We start from the raw sequence: 23,185 nt of genomic DNA, 5'->3' as shown, positions 1-23,185 counted from the left end.
ACCTGCATTCACTCAGTCAAGTTTGGGTGACACCCTTTGCCAAGTTTATAAAATGTTTGCTTGATCTTTGTCCAGCATTTTGTATCCTGATGAAGACCTTCAAAGTCAATGCCGGGCAGCATTTTATTGTTCTGAAAGTAGCCATGTTTTGAATAAAGGCTTTTTAATCTAATTCAAGTATTTTCTGCTCCACACATGAGTGCCTGAAGTTAGTTTTTCTTCTTAAGTCTATAAACATGTCAGTGGTGGAAATGGTTCAGAAAAACTGCTTTCAAAGCTGTATACATTGATTTTGGCCACTAACTGAAACAACATAAAGGAGAAGCAACCACCACCCTACCACCAGCTTAAGTTGTAACAGGATACAGGGTGTGAACAGACAGCATCATTAGTGTTCATTAGCGGTCATGTTTCTGGTCACCTGATGAATTGAAGTGCGATATTCACTCTCCTTTTAGTTCTGGTTTGGTCTTAGTACTGACGTCGGGCTTGTGCTTCATCATCAGCTGCTCCACTCACGCTTCCCCATCAGTGGCTGCTGCTTCTACTTGTCTACCAGCTGACAATCAATCATGTTCATTGAGGTGCACAGATAGGCCATTATAACCTGACACTTCTTACTATTACTCTGCTGATGTACGCAGTGACGATGTTTATGTCTGTTAATGAGGATCAGCTCTCTCGTCCTTGTCGATGCTCAGATTCATGAAGAGCTCCCTTAAAGTACAGAGCCTCTCCTGCCAAACATAACAGTTAACTATAATTAGTCAACTCCAGAGACGTCAGAGGTCTGCAGCCCCCATCATAAGTATGGTTTGATTTTAGAAAAAGATGCTCTGTGGTTCTGGTTAAATATGTTTTTGAAAATCGATATGTTTGCTCCATTCTTCAAGTCACTGTGTACTCTTTCAGACCACCATCTTTCCTTAAACTTCACCCTTTAAGTGCCTAAAAATAACTAATTCAAAATTAACAAATTATTGTTTAGGCAGATATTATATTGCATAAGTGGATATTGTTTGATTAGAAAGGAGAGAGAATTGTCTGCAGATTTATTCAATGTAAGCATTTTGCAATTATGTTTATTAGAATATTTCCTAATTATATTGATTAAAGAGTAAGTTAGATTGAATTTTGTTTCCCAGAAAATGTATTTGCTGTCAACAAACTCATTTCTAGGACATAGGGTTGTATGCAAGTGGTGGAAGATGTCTTCAGATCAGTCTCTTAAAGCTCTGGTCTACGATCTGAGAAAGGTTTGAAAAAAGCATCCCCCCCCACACACACACACACACACCCCTCCCCTCTGTGCTCCTTAACCCCTCCCCTCCGAGCTTGTATCGCTCTCCCCTCGGAGCCCCGCGACACACCCCCTCCTGCTACAAGCTTTTTTTTTTTCTCTTCAACGAACTTTATACGTCCCGCACCAAGAGCACCAAGAGCAACAAGCCGGCAGAAACCAAATACAGCCCAGCTTTGAATGCGGAGTAACGATGTCGGATTCACAGATAAAGTTATTACAATGCACGTTGAAACTCACGTAACTCTTGTAAGTCATTACAATGTCCACAGCTAAGCTCCACAGCCAAGCTAGCGTAACGTCATTAGCATGCTACAGCTACGTTACCTTACAGCTACGTAATAAGTTACAACAGCTAAGTTAGCCACTTCTAAAAGTTACTGAGGGCCAAGAGACTAACAGATGCTGCCGCCAGCTTTCATCACAACGATCGCTTCCACATTGTGGCTGAAAAACAAACCTTCATGAGCCTCGGACCAGCTGTGTGTGTCCCAGCTGCTGTCTGAGCAGCACCGCGACACAAACGTGCCGTAAACCGTGATCTCTTGTTTATGACAGATAAGACACACAAATACACACATCGTAACGCCTATATGATAATCCATCATATTGATTTAGCAAAGGCTTCGTTGAAAACAAACGGACAAGACCGGGAGGAGGGTTAGCAAAACAGCTGAGCAGTGACCGGGCGAGAGGTTGTTATGGAGAAATAAATCTGAAACCCCTCCGCTTCACGTTGGGGTTTCATTCATCCATTCATTCATCTTACTTGCTGCTTCATTTAGCTGCCACGAGCAAATAAATAGGCTGATTTGGTGTAAACATGTTAGCAATGTTAGCTTGTTGTTAGCTTACAATGCTAGCATAGAGGCTAACGTCTCCATCGAACAAGTAAACAAGTGTTGACAACACTGCAGAGACAGACACCGTCTAATAACAGAAACAAACTAACGGCAGCTTCACAGTCATCAGCAGCATCGGCATGAAAGTTATCTGTGTCAGAACATCCACAATAAAGACGAAGGTTACCTGCTCAACAGAAATGCCGCTGTATCAGCACCGGGCCCATATCCTCACAGACCTTTCGCCACCGTTCAAACGATGACCCGATGTTTATTCCGTTTCGAGCCCTCTTTGTTTCACATCTCCGCTTTGTGTCTTTTCAGTGACAGACTTTCTCTCTTTGACTCTTTGTCAGTGGGGCGAGCAGAGGCAGCTGAACTGCTCAGGGCAAAACAAACCTCTTGTCCGCTTGTAGTTTCAAATGCGGAAGTGGGTCGGGACCAGACGTGAGCAGGAGAGTGAGCGAGGATTGGATCGGAAAATTGATCCAATAGGAGCCATCCGGGCCGGATGGCTCCTATTGGTCAATTTCTTTTCAGTTTTACAGACACTAGAGAGAATGGATTTTTTTGGTTCCTTTTACTCTTCACATTGTGTGGGTGGTACTATTGGGTCATAACCACCATCTAAATGATGTTAATAATAATAACAAATCTTTCAAATCGTAGACCATAGCTTTAAGTAGAAGTATTAATACCACAATGTAAAAACAAAAAGGTAATTAATGTGAAAGCAGGATTTTACTGTTGTACTTGTTGAGGTGGAGCTCATTTTGAACTATTTTGTATAGGACTGCAAATAATGTTATCATGGACTAGTCTGCTGATTATTTTGTCCATTATTTGATTGATTGGTGAGAAATGCTCACAATTACCCAAAGTAACGACTTTTTACAATATTTGTTTTGTTCAACAGCCAGTCCAATATTAAAATAATTAAAGGAAAAGTAGCAAATCGATACATGTGTGAAGTATTTTTACATGAAAAATGACAAATTATTAAAGTAGTTAATAATTAGTTTCTGTCAGTTGACAAATAAATGTATTGTCCCAGCTATACATGTAGAGTAGCCTATATTGTTGGGTTGTTTATTTTAAAATAAAACATCATTCTATAAACTCTCATATAATCTAGTTACTAAAGCAGTCAAACAATTGTGGCATGAAAAGAAAAGGTTCAAGTTAAGTACAAGTGCCTTGAATTTGTCCTTCAGCATCAGTGACTATAGTTATTCACATTCCACCGCTGGTTGTGTCACGGTTTGAGTTTGTGGTTCAGTTATTTTCTGTTTTATTCTGAAGTTATATCCTCATGTGTCTTGTTCACTCTCTGTACTTCCTCCCTTTGTCTGTTTTCCTGCCCTTTTTCTGTGATCACCTGTGTACCATCAATTAATCACCCCTTGTGTATTTAAGTCATTTTGTTCCCCTCTCTTTGTCAGTTCGTCTGATCTGCTTTGTCCTTATCTTTCTGTGTCTCCCTATCCCATCCTCCCGTTGTGTGTTTCTGGCTTTTGGTTCCTTGTTCCTTGCGTTATTCCTGGTTTATACTTGTACTTTGCTTTTTTGGTTTTTACTTTGCTTTTTTGGTTTGTTCTTTGTTTTGCATTTGTTGTTTTGTTTGCTGTTTTGTTATCTGCCTTTAATTGCTACATTTTGGATTTTGATTTTCAGCTTTTTAAAGGTTAAAGGTTGCTTTTCATTCGACTTACTGTCTGCGTTTGGGTCCCCTTTATGTAAACCTAACAGGTTGGGTATTGACCTGCTACCAACAAGTCCTCCAAATTTAACAACACCCTACATCATCGTTTTTGTCTGATCTGACGTCATGACATATATCGACAGGATGATATTTTTGAAGAATTTTTTGATCTTATACTGTGGTTAAGCTTTTGGCTCCAAAACAACATGCTACACCTGCATCGTCATGGTGCTCAGCATTTTTGGCATGAACTGTTGTGGTTTTGTTTGACGATGTCTACTGTAGACCTTAGCTATTTTCGAACTGAGTGGCTTAGAAAATATGTCATGGAATGTAGTCGCTAATACAGATTGGGTAATAACCCCCTCACACCTTGCACGGCCTGGTAGCAAAGCCCTCTGGTGACGTTGCGTTAAACCTCCCTGCAGCTGTGCCCATGAGGCTGGATTAGTTCTGCATGGGCATTAAAACAGAGAGCAGACCACCAGAGGTGGACTCAGATTGTCTGAGGGGCAGAGGCAACAAAAAGGGGCACCAGCTGCATTCTGAACTATTTCAAGATTAAAATTGTTTAAATTCTACTATATTACTGTTATAAAAACACACAGGGAACTATTAACTATTTAAATATTTATAGTCACGTAGATGCCAACCAATTTTCTAGCATGCAGGACAGCCAAGAAGGCACCGAATTACATGTTCTTGCCTGTTTGGCCACCATAGAGAGCTACATATTTGGACATTCATGAATACTAAATAAAAATATTAAAATATTTTCATTTGTTGTTGATTAATTGGGTACCACGAATAATAATCAGGCTTTTAAGCCGCAATTTACAAGCTAGCAAAAAATTAAAAGTAGTGCTAAACATGTTATTGTCCCTTTCTGCTCCAGTGGACTGTTTTTACTCCAGTTTCTATTATTATTCTGTCACTCTGTTGCTCTGTACTGACTGAGTGTCTGACTGATTGACTGACTGGTTGATGAAGTGTGCTGGTGGGCACATAAACACGCACACACACACACACGCTCACACACACTTTCGCTCCATTGTCTGGATGCCAGGCTGATGTGTAACCCCCCCTCTCAGCCTTCTATCACTGTAAATTTAGCAACAGAAGCTTCTCAGCTGCTCCTTTCCAAAACCTGAGCCCTCCTCTTCCATCCACAGTATTTCATCCATCTCCTTCTCCAGGGTCATGGCTGCCCCCCCTCCTCTCCCCACCTTTTCCACACATAAACATACATAGTACACACACACACACACCTCGCTCTCATCCCACAGCCAATAAGGGCCTGATGAGCTCAAGTATCGCTATAACACAAGGACTTATTCTCTGAGCGGAGCCTGGAGATTCTTACAGACCTTCATCTTCATCGTTGGAGGAGCTTCTCTTCTTCTCTGAGGTAGGACGACCACTGACAGGCAGCGGCTCTGAAATCACACTTCAGCCATCAACAACCTTTTTTTTTTTTTTTACACTTTTGTCTCTCCTTTTAAGCCAAAATTGGCTGGTTTTAGATTTTGCTTTTATTGAATTTATGTGACGTAGAAGGAAAGGGTCAGCCTCAGGCTGAGAGGAAACACAGATCTGTCCTCCAACACTTGCGGGCAGTAACTTCAGGAGGGACGTCTGAAATATGTGCAGACATGTTCAGCTGCATGTCAGACATGTGTAGTTTATGTTTGGGACGGTTCACAGTCTGGCTCTGGAGCGGGAGTCCAGTTTCCTGAGGCAAGATTGATTTAACAGATAGTAAAAGTCTCACTTTATGTCATTGAATCATTAAAACCTACTTAAATTTTATATGTTTGTTTATTAGTTTATATGTTTTAAGTACATAGATCATAATTTGAAATGATGAAGTAAAACCAAAGAGCTTCAGAGAGAAATTTATGCAATTAAAGACATTTACTGTAAAGCACGATGACAATGAAATGAATGAAAATGAAATTAGATGTCTTCTCTTTCTGTGTTGTTGAAGTTTAAGACAATTAAATAGATGTTTTTATTTTTACGTCTTTAATTTACCTTCTGACTGTTTTACCTGCATGCAAAGGCTTTGTGTAAGTAATAGTAGTGATAAAATGGCACACTTGCCACATTGGCACTGAAGTTTGGCATTGGATGTAAACTCTGACCTGCTGAACTGCTGACTCAATATGAACGAAATTCCTGGGGATACAGTGAAGGTCCCTTAGAGAGGCTCACAGACGTAATCGCAACTAGTGCTCATCTTTAGCCAGAAGTCTTAAAGAAACAATCATTCTTCTAATGCCAAAGCCTCAAACCACACAGATTATTTTCTGATGTACTTTTGTTGTATTTGCAACATTTTTCAATTTTTTACATATCATTTTGTGTGTGGTGCTGGCCCCCATGAGCATGTGTGAATGTCAATGATACATGCATGTTCACACACTCACAGCATCACAGTTCATCCTTTTTTTTTTATCTCTGTCTAAAATGTTCATTATACACACGTAAATGATAGAAACATGATTCTCCTCCAGTAACCTCTTTATGTTGAACTTTAAACTGATACACAGGCAGAGGTTTTGAGATAGTGATGATACGTTTACTGTCAGAGGCAAAACACACATCCCTGTCCATCTACCAGTTCCTCTCTTCTCTCTGTGTGAAACTGCTGTGATGTTTCAATGAATCCGTCTCATATTTCAGTCTAAATCTGCTCTCGATTGGCTCAGGATGTGATGTTCCTCCGCAGTCTCACCTGTTTCATCGGTCTTTCAGTTTCAGCGCCGAGTTTTAGTTTCAGAAAAGACTCAGAAACACTTCTCAGCATCCAGTGCTCTCATACTTAAGAAATGAAGTGGCCACCCACTAAATATACAGAGTGCTGAAGTGTCGGTATGTACTGCATGAATGCTGCACACACAGAGGTGAGGCCGCTGTCAACTGTAAGTCGATCAAAGAGCTCATTTGTTGGACGAGCATGGTGATTGGCTGTTTGAGTGCAGAGGATCCTCCCGCCGGACCGAGCCCAGGGATTAAAGCAGCTATTTGGACACCGTTCCTCAGCTGATGGGCAGAAATATGATACAGAACTAATCCCCAAAGTCCTCTGCAGCTGTGCCCACTGCTAAGTGTGAAGGAGTCATCCAAAGACACTTTAAATATACATTTATATATATATATATCAAATACGATATAGAATAGACAGAGAGCAGAAATCCTCTAACATTTGCTCCAACAGAGCTTTTCCTTTGGACTGAAATGATGTCACAACATTAGCTGAGCCTCAGAGTGCCTATAGGAACATTTTGGGCTGGTTAGAGGGGTATTTCCTATATATAGGATCGGAGTGGCAGTTTTTATGAACTGTGAAAGCTGGTGTTGAATCCAGGAGAGCATTTATTGGGTTTGAAGGACTGTCTGCAACAACAGTGAAAAACATTTGCTCTGTACTGTATGCATTAAGTTGAGCGCTAGCTATAAAAATGTATTATTTTTTTCTCCTACCTCTGGTTTCGGGTCATACAACCAGTTTGGTTTAATGTGTCCAAGTGTTGAGATATCCACACATGCTTCCACACCAGTAAATGGAGGTGGATGGAATTTCATTTGGAAAAGATACCTAGCTATCATCCAAAATCATTTCTTGTGGACTATAAAAAGCATTAAATTGATATTCTTGTCACTAAACTAGACCTACTCAACTACAGTTTTTTGAAGGGCCATATTTGAAAAAGTGAAGTGCCAATGGGCTGGACTTTTGTAATCCTATGTCTGACCTGTGAAGCTCAGAATTTGAATGTTTTCAAACAGTGCCCTGTTTTTCCTCTCCGTTTTATTAGTTATCACAATTTAATTACACTCACAAAAGTACAAGAAAAAAAAACAATGGACCTTTTTAATCTGAAATGTCAATCAAGAAGTTTGTCAGTTTGATTCTCATAAATTCTCTTAAACAGCCTGGGTTAAAACCTTTTAACCTAAAAAGGGCATTTCTATGCAGAAGCTAATGATTGGGCTTATTAGCAGACTAACAAATGAGCATATAAAATGACCAATGTAAACTGGGGTGCATTCGGCCCACGGGCCATCAGTTGAATAGGTCTGCAGTAAACCCTTTTATTGCTCTATATAGTTCCCTTTAAAATTTCAACAATGGAACGTAAAAGTACTTTCTACAATTAAATTCAAAATGAAAAATGTTGTATTTTCTAGACAGACGTTTAGGCAGAATCTGATCACTGTGTTGGTGTTGTTCCTGGAACATCATAATCAATGTCATTGCTGTGCGACCTGAAAAACTGTCTGTTCCTTAAGTATTTTTGATGAGTATACCGAACCAAACAGTGACAGAAAAATAATAAGTGAACAAAATAAGCTATAGCAATATGTATCTGACCAGAAAATGAGAGTTCTTTCAGCCAGGTTGACATGTCAAACCTGGAACAACTTTAATCATAATGTTCGATTAACAGCACCAACACGAGTCACAAAGATATGACATCAGAGCAATGTGACTGGTCAGCTGCAAAGATGGTCCTGGAACAACATTCATTAGTATAAGGTTGTGGGACTAACCGACAGTGATAAAGTCATTAAAAAAAGATTCATACTGAAAGTGTCTAAAATCACAATTTACTGCTCCCTATTGTGTTACCTATTTACACTGTGCTTTATATTACATATCTTATGAGATATCTTATAAGAGTGATCATTGTCGTTAACCTGCAGTTATTTTGGATTTGCACCTGGTTGATATTTTATATTTTATATTTACACCCTTACTACAACTGCTGCAAAACAGTTTCCCTCAGGAAAAAAACTTGACCTTTCATGATGCTGGCCCTTTAAGGGATTGTGTAGTCTGCAGGCGATAGTAAATGTCTCCTCCAACAATCATTTTTTAAGCTAAAAATAGAGCCAATGACGTAAGTGTTAATGACGTGTGGACCTTGATTGGATCCTCAAGTCTTGTAACAAACCTGCAAAGAAGATAACACCTCACGAACAGCTGAGCGAACAGTTCTGGACAAGGTGTTTGGATCAAGTGATAAAATCTTTGAGGACAGATTAAATATGATGTAACTGCATTACAAATAATACTGGCATTCAAAATCTTACTTAAGTAAAAGTGCAGAAGAAATATAGCCTACTTCAAGGATAATAGTAAAAGTATGACTTGTGCTATAAATGGCTCTGTTGTATTAAATGTTAAATGTTATAATGTACAGTGGGGTATACTGTATATTCAATTGGCTAAAAGTACAGCTAATTTTAACAACTTTATTCACTGTTGGATATTTTCATTGTTCTCTTGCCAAGAAATTGAATAATACATTTCCTTTATGTTTTTGAGTACGAAGTCTTCCAGTGTAATAGAAATAAAGACTAAACCGGAGCTGGAGATAAGTTTTTATTCCTGCAGCAGGACAGATGTCTCTGTGGGGATCAAACTCTAACCTCTTCATATCCACAAAGTCTCTGCTGCGGTTTCAACCCTGTCAGCTCACTGGGCTGTCTGTCTGTTCCCACAGGTGTGAAGCCTGCTGTCACCATGTCTGACACTGAGGAAGTGTAAGTGAATCCCACACTGTCAGTACTGTGGTTTCGTCTTAACTTTAATAAAACAAGCTGATGCAGAGAAGCCGGCTGAGATTTCATGTTTGATTGATTTCTGAATTTCTTTTCTTCATATTTCAGGGATCAGCTCGAGGGTAAGTGACAACAACATGCTTGGCTTTATTTCATATTTACAGTTAAGTGATAAATGTGTAACAACCTCATTAGATGAGGTGAACTAAATATAACTTATAATATAATTGTTTTTTAAATATAGTAACTTGACTTGACAACTTTATATAAATGTAATTATGAAATAACACTGTGTTATATTTGTTTCTGTTGTCCCACTTTATGCCTTGTTTTTCCAAAACTGAAGATGAGGAAGGTAAAGACGACTGAATCGATTTGAAGACGTTTCTCCACTGCACTAATTTGTCAGCTGCCTGATTTCACGCTTAAGTTGAAGTGTTTGACACCGATACCTGTTCACTATACAGGATATACTAACATCAGCACAGATTTATTTTGGGTTATTTTCTGGTGAATAGATCTCCCTTGTTGCTTTATTTACTCGGTTTCATTAGCTTTGTAGATTTTACCCAGTATCATAAATGCCTTTTATACAGACACAGTTGTTCGTTTCCTTTTTGTTTCTTTTTTTGTGTGCGTACGATCTTTTATTGTTGGTAGGCACAAAAAGAAAGTGAAGGCCTCTTTCCTAGGGAGAAAGCAGACTAGGCTAACACCCAGCTGTCAGTCAAACACTTCCAAGTTAAGGGTGACTTTTTTGTTTTTCAGTCACATGGTCAAGAAAAAAATGTGATCGAGCTACTCAGCTCTCTACATTGATTTTCTTGTCATGTGACATGTTACTGTCATCTGTAAATGTCACATCAGTGCAACTGTCATTGACCTCATTCACACAACGGCCATATTTTCAACAGTGATGGTGGAAAACTAGCCTAAATGGACAGCTTGTCGTAAAACTTAACTTAAAAAACATTAGGCTGCTCATCCGAAAATCACAACGGTCTTCATTGAAATTCAAACTGGCGTCAAATAAAAAATAAAAAAAAATCAATACAATACACAATACATTTAGCAAGGAGTTATAGCAGGCTATATTAAGATATACTGTAGGTTAAGTATTTCACTTAAATGTTGCTTACACTCTCCTAGCTAACAGTCTAGATGCTTTTCCATTAGCTTGTAATTCCTTTATTTTAGGTTTATTTCATTGGTCTTTCCACACATTAAAAGTGAACATGCTTACATGCTGTCTGTGACCACAACAATCCTGCTAACAGCCTATTAAAATGTTATTCCTTTATTATAATCATTATATTATCGACATTATCATTGTTGTAGAAACCATTCTCTTTCTGGAAATGTGCCTCTGCATGTTGACATTTGATTACAGTGTAGATAAATATATTGACTAAATTATCTCATCTTATCTAATTTATTCTTTTTTTTAAAAAAATAAAAGTGTCTGCTGCCATACCACCAGACCATTCAGCAGCTTCCTCAGGCTGGGAGACTCAAACCAAGTTTTATTTTTGAAAATGTTCTCAGTAAGTGTTGTTACCTCACAGCATTAAGATGTCAGTGATTTTAAGATTATGAGGGATATAAAAAAAAGCCTTTATGACTGCTCTAGGCTCCCGTACCAAATATATAATATAATTCATCTGGACCTTTATTTTAATGAGTTTCAAGCTAAATGTTTTATCTGTGTACATAAAATCAGCAGAAAACTGGCTGCTCTTTGGGCAGGTTTCCACCTCAACAGTTCAATATGGCTTCTGTGTGAAAGGTTGACTGACTTTCTCTCATCATCATGTGTTTCTCTCTCTCCAGCAGCTCTGTCCCTCGCTCATCTATCCATCCTCTGTGTTACTAAAGTAATCTCTCACTTTTGGTTTCTAATGGCTCTGTCATGTCTGTGGTCTTCATTAACGGCCTTCTCCGACACCCACCCTCTTCCCGGCGGTTTGGTGCATGCTGCGTGCCCGTAGCCCAGGAGGAGGTAGTAGAAGTAGAAGTAGCCCCTGAGGCGGAGGCCCAGGTAGAAGCAGAGCCAGAGGTAGAGGCTGAACCAGAACCTGAACCAGAGCCAGAGCCAGAGGAGGTGCAGCAGGTGGAGGAAGGTATGTGGCATGGGCAGTCCGTTCACCTTTCTCCTGCAGGACATTCAGCACTCTGCTCCGGAGGATAGACAGACAGTTCAACATCAACACGCTGCAAAACATATCCTGCCTGACAAGTCAACTTGTTCTTAAAGGACAGTGTTTGAGGCATGGTTTGAGTTTCTGCCCAACTTTTACATTTTATTTCCCTCCTGCGTTGTTTCTGTTCTTGCCTTTTAAAAAATATTTGTTTATACATTAACACTTTTTTTAATTGAATCACCATTTTCACAGTCAAAAGTGGAACTTGTTATTGAAGTTGATAATCATTAATGCATTAGTTTCATAGTTTTTAGTTACTACTGCTGTAACACCTATTTAGTTAGCAAAATATGAGTAAAGAGCTGCTTGTAAATACATTTCATACTGATAGATTGCACTGAACTCGTCAAAGTTAATGGTGTTAGGGTTATCTTATCTGCAAGGCATTTGTTTGTTTGTTTTTCTACGATTAACATTTACCTATGAATGAAACATTAGCTCTGATTACAATAAAGACTCCACTGCTCCTCTTTTTTGGAAGGAACTCCTTTATAACTTATGAATCAGAGTCATTTTCAGAGCAGATACAGAATCCAAATGAACAAAAATTTCAGGAAAGCTAAAAACGAGCAGAAACTCAAATCGTGCTCAAACTGGTGTTGAAAGTTTTCCTTGACGCAGTGACAGAAATCTGCCAGTATGTGGAGATATTTTCCCAGTGTAACCAGTTGAGTTATTATCTGTTTCCTGGTGGAGATAACTGTGGAGTCTCTGCAGCAGACATTAGTGCTGCTACATCACACTCTACTGGCAGATTTAAAGACAGAACATTTGAAGACTAAAGAGTCGATTGTCTTGTTAGGTTTGATATTTTTGCAGTTCACTAATCTAGTTCCTCTTTAGCTTCCTGTCAGCCCTTTCCACTGGAGTTACCTCCTCTTCATAACTGCCCACAGAAGTGATTCAAGAATTTAAGCAGCAGCATGTTAGAAACCAGCTGCACATCTCCTCCATACAGTATTTTGACTGTGTAAACAGAAACATACAGTACAGTGTAGCTATTTAAGCCAACATAATGGTTCAGAGTTACATTAACCCCAGTGGTGGAATGTAACTAAGTACATTTACTCAAGTACTGTATCCAAGTGAGATTTAAACTTGGACTTTGCTTGAGTATTTCTATTGTATGCTACTTTATACTTCTACTCCACTACATTGTAGAGAGAAATGTTACTACATCTATTTGATATGTTTTTTACGATATGATCAGCACGTTTTTCTCCCAGTGCATCAAATATGGCGGCTTGGTCTGTGGCCAACGCTTCAAACTACAACACTATAGGTTCCCCTCTAGATTCATTTCTGGATTATAGAGAGTAAAGGACCGACAAAATTACACATGAGGATGTGCTTGGGGTCATTGGTTGGGTCAGGACGCAGGACGCAACGCAGGACTTCCACCCAGGAGATCTTAGTTTGAGTCTTGTGTGTGACCAAAATTCAAAGTTGAATTGTTTGTAACTTAAATAACTAAAGTTACGTAACTGAACTTATTTACTTATTTTAAACACAACCAAGTAGTTTTGGTGCCTAAACCTAACCAAACTGCGACTGTTTAACAATATTAACCATATGGATCTCATGATATGGTAAATGTTTGTTAGCAAGCTTTATTTTGAAAGTCTTACTGGACTTTAGATATTCAATATTGCCAACTAGACCGTGTGCAAAACTGACGCTAGAGGGGAAAGTATTGCGTCATACAGTAGTTTGAAGCCTAGAATCACTGACCAAACCTACATTATCTGATACGTTAGGAGTGAGAACATGTTGATATGATGGTATTTCTTATGAGTTATGAGAGACCCACGTTCACTCTGTCATACCAAAGCAGAGAAGTTAGGCATGTTTTTGTAAAAAGATCAGAAGCTAGGCTGAGAGTTAGACCAACTTCAGACACACATGGGTTTATTCCAGGTCACTGTTAGTGTGAAGGGACTATCAGTTACACCGATTACTGTACAGAGAAGTGTAGCAAATCTGTCATCATGACCTGGGAACTCATGGAGATGAGAGTTAATGCTCCAGCATGAGATGCACTGTATAATAAACTGGCTCTTTTTTATAATCATTTGCCTTTTCCACCCTTAAAATGACACACCACAGGATCATACCAGATGGTGTGTCTGTTCTTCCACATGTCCCACACTTTTGGTCCAAAACTAAGGGATTCCTGGTGGATGTTCATGGGCGGCCAGAGGATAATTCCTTATGATATTTTGAACTCCTTACTGCTGGTTTAGAGCCACATACATACGTGTTGTGAATATTCATCGTCCCCAGAAAGCAATCGTGATATTTTAGGTGAACTTGGACCAAGAAGCACCCATCAAAATTCTGGTAGTTTACTTTTAAAAGTTACTTTGAGCTTTTTCCGTTTTGGATACTTTACTTAAGTTAGACCCTCAGGCAAAAAAATTAACAAGATATCTCTTTAGCTTGTTGGCACCACCGTGAGCTATTTTCTGTGCACATTAATGTCACCAACATGGTAAACCATTTTGATATTAACAACTTCAGCCAGCATCAATTCATTCATTCATTCCAGTGTCGTGAATGTTGCAGCCACCAGGGGCAACGCACACCAGCAGTGTGTCATAAACACTTGAACCCATTGTTTTCTATGTAAGCACGCACACCTGCAGCATCAACGTCGGGACACTGCCCTTTTCCCCAGCGTCAATGTGTCAACTCTCGTTTTATCACGTTCGCTCCCTGATCTGTATGTCACGTCAAGGCCTGTGTGTTGCACTTTAGTCTTGTTCTAATGAAGAACACTAAAGTGCCTTTCGGTGTCTTCGGGCTCCTCGAAGAACCGCCATGAACCCCTGTTTTTTAAGTGCAGTGCACTGCAGCAAACATTTGGGCTTTGCTTTAAAAAATGTCCACAGTTATCACATCACATCACCATCAGTGTTAGATGTCACACAGTCAACACATTTTGTCCTGTTTCCAACACTACTGCTCAGTGTCAGATGTGTGTTTTTGATTTGATTTGCTTTTAAGTGTTGAAAGGGAGAAGAAGAACATCATCTGTCTTTACATGAATTGACTACCCTGTCTCATCCATCACCCTGTTTATGTCTCATTTTGCTGTAAATGACGATCACATTTGGCAGACTCATGTGTCAGTCTTGAAGGCTGTAGCAGAGAGGATGATGGGTAATTTCAGTCATGTAAAGCTGTGTCTTTGCCTCCCTTCAGTCCATGTTTAGCTTTCTTTCTTTCTGTGTGTAGACGAAGAGTGAAACTGGCACACCGCTCTGAAGCATTTACATTGGGGTGTTGTGATGCAAATTCGTCATCTGATCCCTCACTTCTCAAGTTTATTTAAATGCTTTTATGATCCGAGCAATCTGTTTCACACAGATTGAGTCACTGCAGAAGTCCCAGGCTTTACTGTGTGCTTGCTGAACTTGTATCATTTTAGAAAAATCATATTTAGCTCTGTTTCATGAACGACTGACTAAGAAATTGCTGACCACTAGTATGGATTTATTATATCTTAATCTTATATCTTAATGAAAACAAATCAAAAAAGGAAAAAAAATGAATAAAAGACACTTTGTAGTATGTATTCCATTAATTGTCATAATAGGATGGAAAACATATAGTAAAAGGACATTCATATGCCTTTTGCCTTTATTAACTGAATAAAATGAATTCATTTATCTTTACTGCTACAATTATTCAATTCTTAAAGGTAAAATGTATTTTTTCATTTCAAATGTATGCCTTTCAAAACATGTTTTTAATATTATTATGTCACACACATAAAAAAGGAAATGATGTTACAATGTGTATTTTATCTTTTCATTTAGTCACTGTAAATCCTCCGTACACTACGATGCAGAAAGACCCCAAAACAAACCAAATCAAAACACCAAGTTATACTGGCCAGCAGGTTGTAAATTGAATTTTTTTCGATCTTTTAGCCACCAGTGAAGAACAAAATAGGTCATTTGTCAGTTAATTCTAATGAATTCACATGACAGTTCATAATAAAACTCATACAAGCATTTTTTTAATCTTCCAATACTAAGTTTAATGTCTGGTTTTGTTCTGCTAACTCAGAAAAAATAAACCAACATTTAGTGCTAGTAAAAGAGGCAAAATGCAAATCCTAGTTTCCAGAGTCACACAAATTCCCAGAAGTATAACAATGTGACAGTACTTCCATCTTTGCTATTGAAACAGGACAGTCCGTACACACAAGAGTCACGATCACCAAATGGGACTTGTCAGAAAAACATAGGTCAAACGCAGGTCCTTTTAAGTGTTGCAATTATTTAAACATATATATAATCAATGCCACCATTTTCTGCCAATGGCAGTTCATATTTGGGCAAAAAACCTGATGTAACACTGTAAACGACTGTTGTCCTATGTAACAGAGCACAGATACACATTTACCACTTTATGCTCACAACCATATTTGTTGTGAAATCCTTGTAATATTCATTCCCTCCGATTAGTCTAAACAGCATAGGGAAATAACCAGACTATTATTTGGGAAATAAACATATTATTTTCTATTATTAATATCAGGAGGAACATGCAGTTTCCTGTCCAAATAAAACCTCAGGATTGTTTGGAAAGCCTTCAGAATGAATGCATGGCATGATGGGACTTCTGTAGCGGCTGCTACTGCAAAATTAAAAACATGAACACCTCCAATGTGCTTTATAAGCTGAGCACCATAAAGAGGACATGAACAGGCTGCCCAGTCCGACCACTAATGATCTCTGTTCTGCTCTTGCTTTGGACGCTTGCTGCATGCAGAGGCCTATGAAGAGGAAGGTATGTTGATTTCTTCTCTGTTCTTCTGATTGGACCTTATGTCTGTTTCCTTGTCTCCCTGGCACTCTTTCACACATATAATAATTCAAGCCTTGTGCACTTATTTGTTTCACTGATCTTTCTTAAGGAAAGACAAGAATTTATCCATTCACTTTAGTCTCTTCGTGGAGGAACAGGCCGAAGGATTAGGAAATGCTGAGTCATGGTTAAGGGCCCCACTGCTCATCTGTGCTTCTTCTCTTTTTTGCATGAATGTGTCCTGCCAGTGGACGAGGGAGATCAAGATGGTAGTTTGTATTTCCTGCTGAGTCGCTGTTGCTTTGCCTGCGTTTTCCTCCCGTGTTGTCTGTCTTTTTATATAGTGTGAGGGTCCCATAAAACAGTAAAAAGCTAATCACAAACCTGGTTACTCGTTTTTTGTAAAAATCCCACTTGTGTTTTTTTACCATGCACATCAATTAACTGTCAAACTCCTTGTTGTGAAAGTGTGCAATGAAGTATGTTCAGACAATTAAACTATTAAATAGTTAATGTGGTGATTTATGGAACACAGCGTACTGATCCTGATTAGTCAGATGCCCCCGATTATATTGGTTTGATTTACACACTAATGCACAACAAATTAACACTGTAAAATAGAACAATAAGGTAACACTGTGTACTTACAGCACTGAAAGCAAAGGCTAACACACAGGAGTCGGACCACTGATCGTGAAAAGTGTTGCTACATTGAGACTCACTCAAATGACTTCGAAACAACCTGTAGCCCTCAGATGTAAACTCATCCTGTCCACATGGCTCTCCCCAGATTAACCAGCAGTCTTTTAGTCTTTTCCCATCTCCATATTTATGTTTCTAACAGTGTGATACTTCTCTTCTCTCCCTGTCACTGTTTTGATGCTGAAAAACCAGAGGAGAAGCCAAAGTTCAAGTGAGTGCATTTATCATCGTATCCATCATGTTTTCACATCGCTGGCACCTTAAAGTTACTCCTTGTTACAATTTGAATGTTATTTCCTCCAACAGACCCAGTGCTCCCAAGATCCCTGATGGCGAGAAAGTGGACTTTGATGTGAGTAAACTGAATAAATTAGGGTGATCATTTTTCGGGGCCCTTAGGTGAACCACACATGCATGTGTATGAGTTCAGGTGCGTCTTCTGTGTTGTCTTCAGGATAGGAAAAAATTATTTCAGCGCTTAGCACATCTACTGTACCAAGACCAGCTTTTAACACCTTGAATGTAACATTTTTGTTGCTGGGTAATTTACAAAGGGCAGAGTGAGCCTCCTGGAGCTCTTTAGAAAAGACTGACTTTATCAGCAGCATGACAGCTAGCTGGTGGTATGGGGAGTTATTTCCTCTCACACAGAAACAGAGTGTATGAGCTAGTTGCCTGTCACCTGTAGCCCTTGCCGTGTGCTCAAGTGCAACTGTTTGGCTGAGACACAGGCGACTTGAGGCGATGAAACAGTCAGCCTTCGTCGACAGAAATTCTTTGATGACGGTCGATTGATTGACACACATACAGACTAATCAGTGTTGAATTCAGATGTGTGGTGCATTATCTATGGTTTCATATTGGGATCATGATAAACGTATATGAAAATGCTAGAAATAAAATTTTAAAACACTAACAAGAATAATAAAAACAGGAACATTTGGAAGAGAACATTGAAAACTGGGACATTTTAGTGTTTTGCAGATATTTGTCAGGAATCAGGACATGCAGCTTGAAACTGGGACAATCTTGGATAGACACGTCTGGTCACCCTAAAATGGTGACAAGATCCAGAAGCCGTTTCCCTAAAGATTTGGTACACACTTATTCCACTCAAGGCAAAGAAGTGTGAGATCAGTTCCAGTCAGAGTGTGGTGTGGTCCTGTCATGCAGTCAGAATGCATCCCACACGACTCCCACGGGCTGGAAAATAATTTGCACGTCATGACAGCATCATTCACTCGTCAGGCACTCCTGCATTGTTAGCGAGAAAAGTGAAGAGATAAAATTCTTCACTGATGTGTGAGACGATCTTTATGTCGCACGGTATTTTTCCTGTTACGTTTCTCAAAGAGGGATGCGTCTTTTAACTTCTTTGTGGCCCACAACTGTGGTTGCTCTCCCTTTAGTCACGTTCTCATGGTTCCCCACCTATAAAGTGTTCCCACGTTCTCGACTGTCAGGAGGCTGAGCAGGTCAGCCACTTATCACGAGGTTCGGGATTTGATCCTCGCTCCTCCTGTCCGCAAGTTCCTTCCTGGTGCTTTGGTTTGTATTTGCTAAGAGAATTGTATCTGCTGAAAACTATACTCATAGTGTTTCATTTTGCCTTTCAGAAGCCAAGTTGTGTTAACACGTGTGGGTTGAGAAGCAAAAACATTGATCCTGTTAGTCAGTAAAATCTGTCTCCTTATGATCTCCAACAGGACATCCAGAAGAAACGTCAAAACAAAGACCTTTATGAGCTGCAGTCGCTGATCGATGCTCACTTTGAGTGCAGGAAGAAGGAGGAGGAGGAGCTCATCGCTCTCAAAGAAAGAATTGTGAGACTTCATCAAAATATAAAACATATACTGTATCACACATGTTATTGATATGCTGAATACTCTATACGTACTTTCATGACAAAGTTTGTTTTAAAGATAGCCCCAGTCCCAGATATGTTGAAAAAATCAAACAGTTCAAGCATTAGCTTCCTTTCTGCACATGGTAAAAAAACACTGACGCATTGTGTTTTGATTTTTCAGGAGAAGCGTCGTGCTGAGCGAGCTGAGCAGCAGAGGGTCCGTGCTGAAAAGGATAAAGAGCGGCAGGCCAGGCGGGAGGTATGCAGACTGTGAACTGTCACGGTGACTTTATTCTTTTGATTCTTTCAACAAAAGTGACCTGTCTCGAATCAGTCAGAGTAGATTCATCTTTACAAACAACCATCAGTGGTTTTGAAGTGTGATTCTTCAGTTTCAAGTCTGTTGCACATCTCCATACAGCTAGGAGTGATACCACACCCTGACTAAATCTCTGCATCACCACAACAAGGTTGACCTTCTCTTTAACCTTCTGTGGACTGATTACTTATTGATGATATATGTTTTAAAATTCATTTTTCAGGCTGAGAGGCAGAAGAGGGAGGACGCCGACGCCCACAGGAAGGCTGAGGATGAGGCCAAGAAGAAGATAGCGTTGAGCAACATGGGATCAGGATACAGTGGCATCCTGCAGAGGGTAGGTTTTTATCACTTATTTCATTAATTGTTAACTGAAATAAATATTTATTGTTTTTTACTGTTTTTGCTTTAACCTCAAATAAAACAGGTAACAACATACAGTGTTTATGAAGAGTTTTAACTAGTTGGACTTTTCCAGGCTGAACAGAAGAGAGGCAAGAGGCAGACTGAAAGAGAAAAGAAGAAGAAGATCATGGCAGATAGATGCAAACCCCTGAACATCGACAATTTGAGCGACGACAAGCTGAGGTAACCCACAGGAAGACACAAGACACAGTCCAGATCATACAGTAACGGCACCACAGAGAGCGTTTCATATTGTGTTTTTGGGGTATAAGCATGATTTAAAATGTGTTTTACATCACTTAACGACCCAACACCTCACTGTGCATGAGTTTTTTTTACGAAAGATCCACAAAACCTTTCACTAATAAGCAATATGCTGCTTTAAAAAATTGTTCATTGAATGTTTGGTTCCTGGTTTGTGTTTTCAGGGAAAAGGCGAAGGAGCTCTGGGAGTGGCTGCAAAGCCTGGAGGCAATCAAATACGACCACAACGAGAGCCTCAAGAGACAGAGATATGAGGTCTGTGAGGAAATGTTGTGACTGCTGCGACATCTCCTGGTTTGTCTGTTTTATCTGAAGTTTAGTACCAGATATGTCTAGATACTCAAATACCGCCTGTTCTCAAAGAAGTGAAATTCTCATTATTGAAACAACAAACGATGGTAGTGTTCAAAGACACAGGAATCTCCTTGACCTGGATGTGTGCTTTCTTTTCATATGACATGTATTTTACCTCATTGATGAGGTTGAGTTTTTCTGTATGTGGTTGTTTCTCCTGTGGTGGGACAGATAGTTTGGCAGTTGACTTCACTTGTCTTTGATTTCACTCCGGGTGCTCCTCACTCGTCACATCCACATTCTCCTCTGGTTAAACAACCCAGGACAAGTCACAACCAGGTTTAAGGAAAAGGAGAGATGAACCTGAAATACTGTAGATGTGGTTCAATCACTTTTATTTTAATGTGGAAGAAGTTGTATCCTGGTGGTGAGATACCTGCTGTATCTGCTTCAAACACGGCTCTTTGTTTTTCAGGTGATCTCTCTCAGAAACCGCATCGATGAGCTGCAGAAACAGTAAGTCGCTCCCCAACAACATAAACAAAGTGGTAAAAATATCAAAGAAACTGTGTGTCACTGTGTCAGACTAGATAATGTCTGTCTGTGAGTACTGCTCAGTATGTTCACACTGGAAGAGTGACAAAACAATCCAACTAGTAACAATTATATTTATATGTGTAAACACTTATTATAGTTTAATGCAACATTTATTAGTTATTTTATATTTTATTACTTGTATATTTTATTTTAACCGACTCTTATTTGTTATTGTCTTCTCTATTTATATTTAATTCAAATCTCGCTGTAATGTGATATTTCTATTATAACATACCAATTTCCCCTCAGGGATCAATTCAATATTTCTGACACTCATTTTGTATGTTAATCTAATTACCTTATATCAGGGGTGCCTAAACTTTTTCCCTTGGTGAGCTGGAACTGAATGCTTAATGCTGGGCTGTGGGCTAAAAGCAAAAACCTGTTTTATTAATCTATTATTATTGATTAATAACCAGGGATCCTACATATTTAAACAATTGTACCTCACAAAAAATGAATGGCATAAACAGCAATTTGAATGACATATTTTGAAAACCTTTTTTATTACAATTGTAATATCAGGCGGCCAAATAAAACCTTATGGCGAGCCAAATGTGGCCCACAGGCCCCACACTGGACAGCCCTGCCTTATGTACTAGCCTAACAAATACAATAACATCATAGTTTATTCTGGTATAGATATAACTAAAGTGGGTGTAAGAGTAGAGGTATAAAGTAGCAGAGAGTTGTACTTGGCTACCGTATTTGTTCTTTCAAAAACTCAGTCAGATGATTTTGTTTTTCATTCATTTTGTTTCTGTTGTAGTTTTGGGGAAGACACTTTATTCAGAAGAGAACAATTTTTTCTGCCTAAACAAACTAAATAAACAAACTCTTTTTGTTTTCATGAATAAACAAACTGAACTTGACAACATCATTTCATCCTGTTTCACTTATTTTCTTCTGAGAACAGCTTGTTTATTCAGTTATGGAAAAAATAAATATTTCCGAGTTTGTATTATTACCTCATTAATATTGTTAACATTGAACTTCTGAGTTTGATTTTTTTCTCCAAAACTACATAGTGCCCCTTTAAATAAAGTATCAGCACAGTGTAGGTCCATGGTTTTAAGTGTAGGCCTGTTGGTGAACACTAGAGGGCGCAGTACCTTTTAAGGAAAAATCACCCTATTATATCTGAACTGGTCCAGAAGTGTGTTTGTTTGTCTCCCCTGTTGTAGTTTCCACACTGTATCCGCAGTAGACATGCTGTATCTATCTGCACTAATGAATTTTAATCCATCACCTATCGCTTCACAGATGTGACTCTGTTTTTGCTCTTTTTGCACTTTGCAGTAGCAAGAAGGGAGCCGCCTCGCGCCGCAGGAAGTGAGCGGCTCCTCAGTGATGGTCAGCCCGGACAGGAGGCGCCTCCCCTCAGCTGCAACAGCGGCTCAGAGCCCGTAGACTCCCTCAGCTCCGGAACAAAGGCAACTACTGGCAACAGTCTTACCGCCTGTGTCTGCTTGAGTGACATGGTTTTCTGGATGAATTTAGCTCCAATAAAGAAATTTTAACTCCGTGTGTTTGTGTATAAAAAGATACAAAGAATAAAATGCCAGAAGTATCCTCCAGTGTGCACGTTGTCTTCTATCTATTCTTGTCAAACACTTTGAAGCGAAGGGTCTGAGGTATCATAAAAAAAAATGTTAAGTAACGCTTCCTATTAAGGTCCAGGTGATAATTGTTGATTAGCCCCTTAGAAGTCATTTTAAGATCCTTATTAACATTATTATGTGTTAGTAAGACTATATACTGTATGTGTTCATCAAATGTAAGATTACAAAACATTTTTGAGCACTTTTAAAGGTGCAATATGTGAGAATTGGCCATCTTGAATTCATACTCCCGACAAAAAGCAGTTATCCTGGTGATATGCTGCACATATTGTGCAACCTATCACCAGGATAACTGCTAAGTGCTAAGTGCTGCTAACTTTATTTACATCCATGACTGCTGTCAGTTTGTTAGCTCAGTTAGCTAGCTGGACTACCAGGTGAGTGTTGGTGTTTACACTGCTAGCATAGGAGCTTCGGACCGCTAGGGAGAAAGAGGTTTTCAGGCCCGTGGCTACCTGGTTAGCATGCTAGCTTCAGCAGATATCTCTTCAACACAATACATATATGTCTGCTGTTTTCTTTCGAATCTCATACTTGGAAATAGGCTAGGGCATAGAAACAGGCCTGCAAAGTGAATGGGATGGATCAGAGGTGAAATTTGACAGAGTGACAGGGGGAAAATTATTCAATTATTCCTCCAGAAAGTGTTTAGGGGCGTGTTTCGGGCCGTTTGGAGTCGGTTGGTACCTATTTGTATTGACA

General features: G+C 39.3%; 1 protein-coding gene across 3 annotated transcripts; it reads left to right on the top strand.

Moving 5' to 3' along the window:
* Positions 1-11,136: 11,136 nt before the first annotated feature.
* Positions 11,137-22,433, top strand: LOC311252187 (troponin T, fast skeletal muscle isoforms-like). Of its 3 annotated transcripts, XM_084345124.1 has the most exons (12): positions 11,137-11,535; positions 16,399-16,416; positions 16,683-16,703; positions 17,329-17,347; positions 17,443-17,488; positions 18,843-18,959; positions 19,164-19,241; positions 19,525-19,638; positions 19,780-19,889; positions 20,135-20,225; positions 20,740-20,780; positions 22,161-22,433. In XM_084345124.1, the coding sequence occupies exons 1-12, from the start codon at positions 11,325-11,327 to the stop codon at positions 22,195-22,197; spliced, it is 903 nt and encodes a 300-aa protein (XP_084201250.1). In that variant the 5' UTR covers positions 11,137-11,324; the 3' UTR covers positions 22,198-22,433. The 3 variants fall into 3 exon arrangements, with proteins under 3 accessions (XP_084201250.1, XP_084201251.1, XP_084201252.1); XM_084345125.1 differs by lacking the exon at positions 16,683-16,703 and having other exon boundaries at positions 11,138-11,535; XM_084345126.1 differs by lacking the exons at positions 16,399-16,416; positions 16,683-16,703 and having other exon boundaries at positions 11,138-11,535.
* The last annotated feature ends 752 nt before the right edge of the window (positions 22,434-23,185 follow it).

The sequence above is a fragment of the Pagrus pagrus genome, assembly GCF_965226575.1.
Source record: "Pagrus pagrus genome assembly, chromosome: 1".
NCBI lineage: Eukaryota > Metazoa > Chordata > Actinopteri > Spariformes > Sparidae > Pagrus > Pagrus pagrus.
This window is presented reverse-complemented; position numbering and strand designations above follow the sequence as displayed.

Bases quoted from the DNA above. Each gene is read 5' to 3' on its own strand.
- LOC311252187 (XM_084345124.1), top strand. From the start codon at position 11,325: ATGTCTGTGGTCTTCATTAACGGCCTTCTCCGACACCCACCCTCTTCC. The intron at 18,960-19,163 runs GTGAGACTTCAT...TTGATTTTTCAG, and splicing joins TCGCTCTCAAAGAAAGAATT to GAGAAGCGTCGTGCTGAGCG. The intron at 20,226-20,739 runs GTCTGTGAGGAA...TTTGTTTTTCAG, and splicing joins TCAAGAGACAGAGATATGAG to GTGATCTCTCTCAGAAACCG.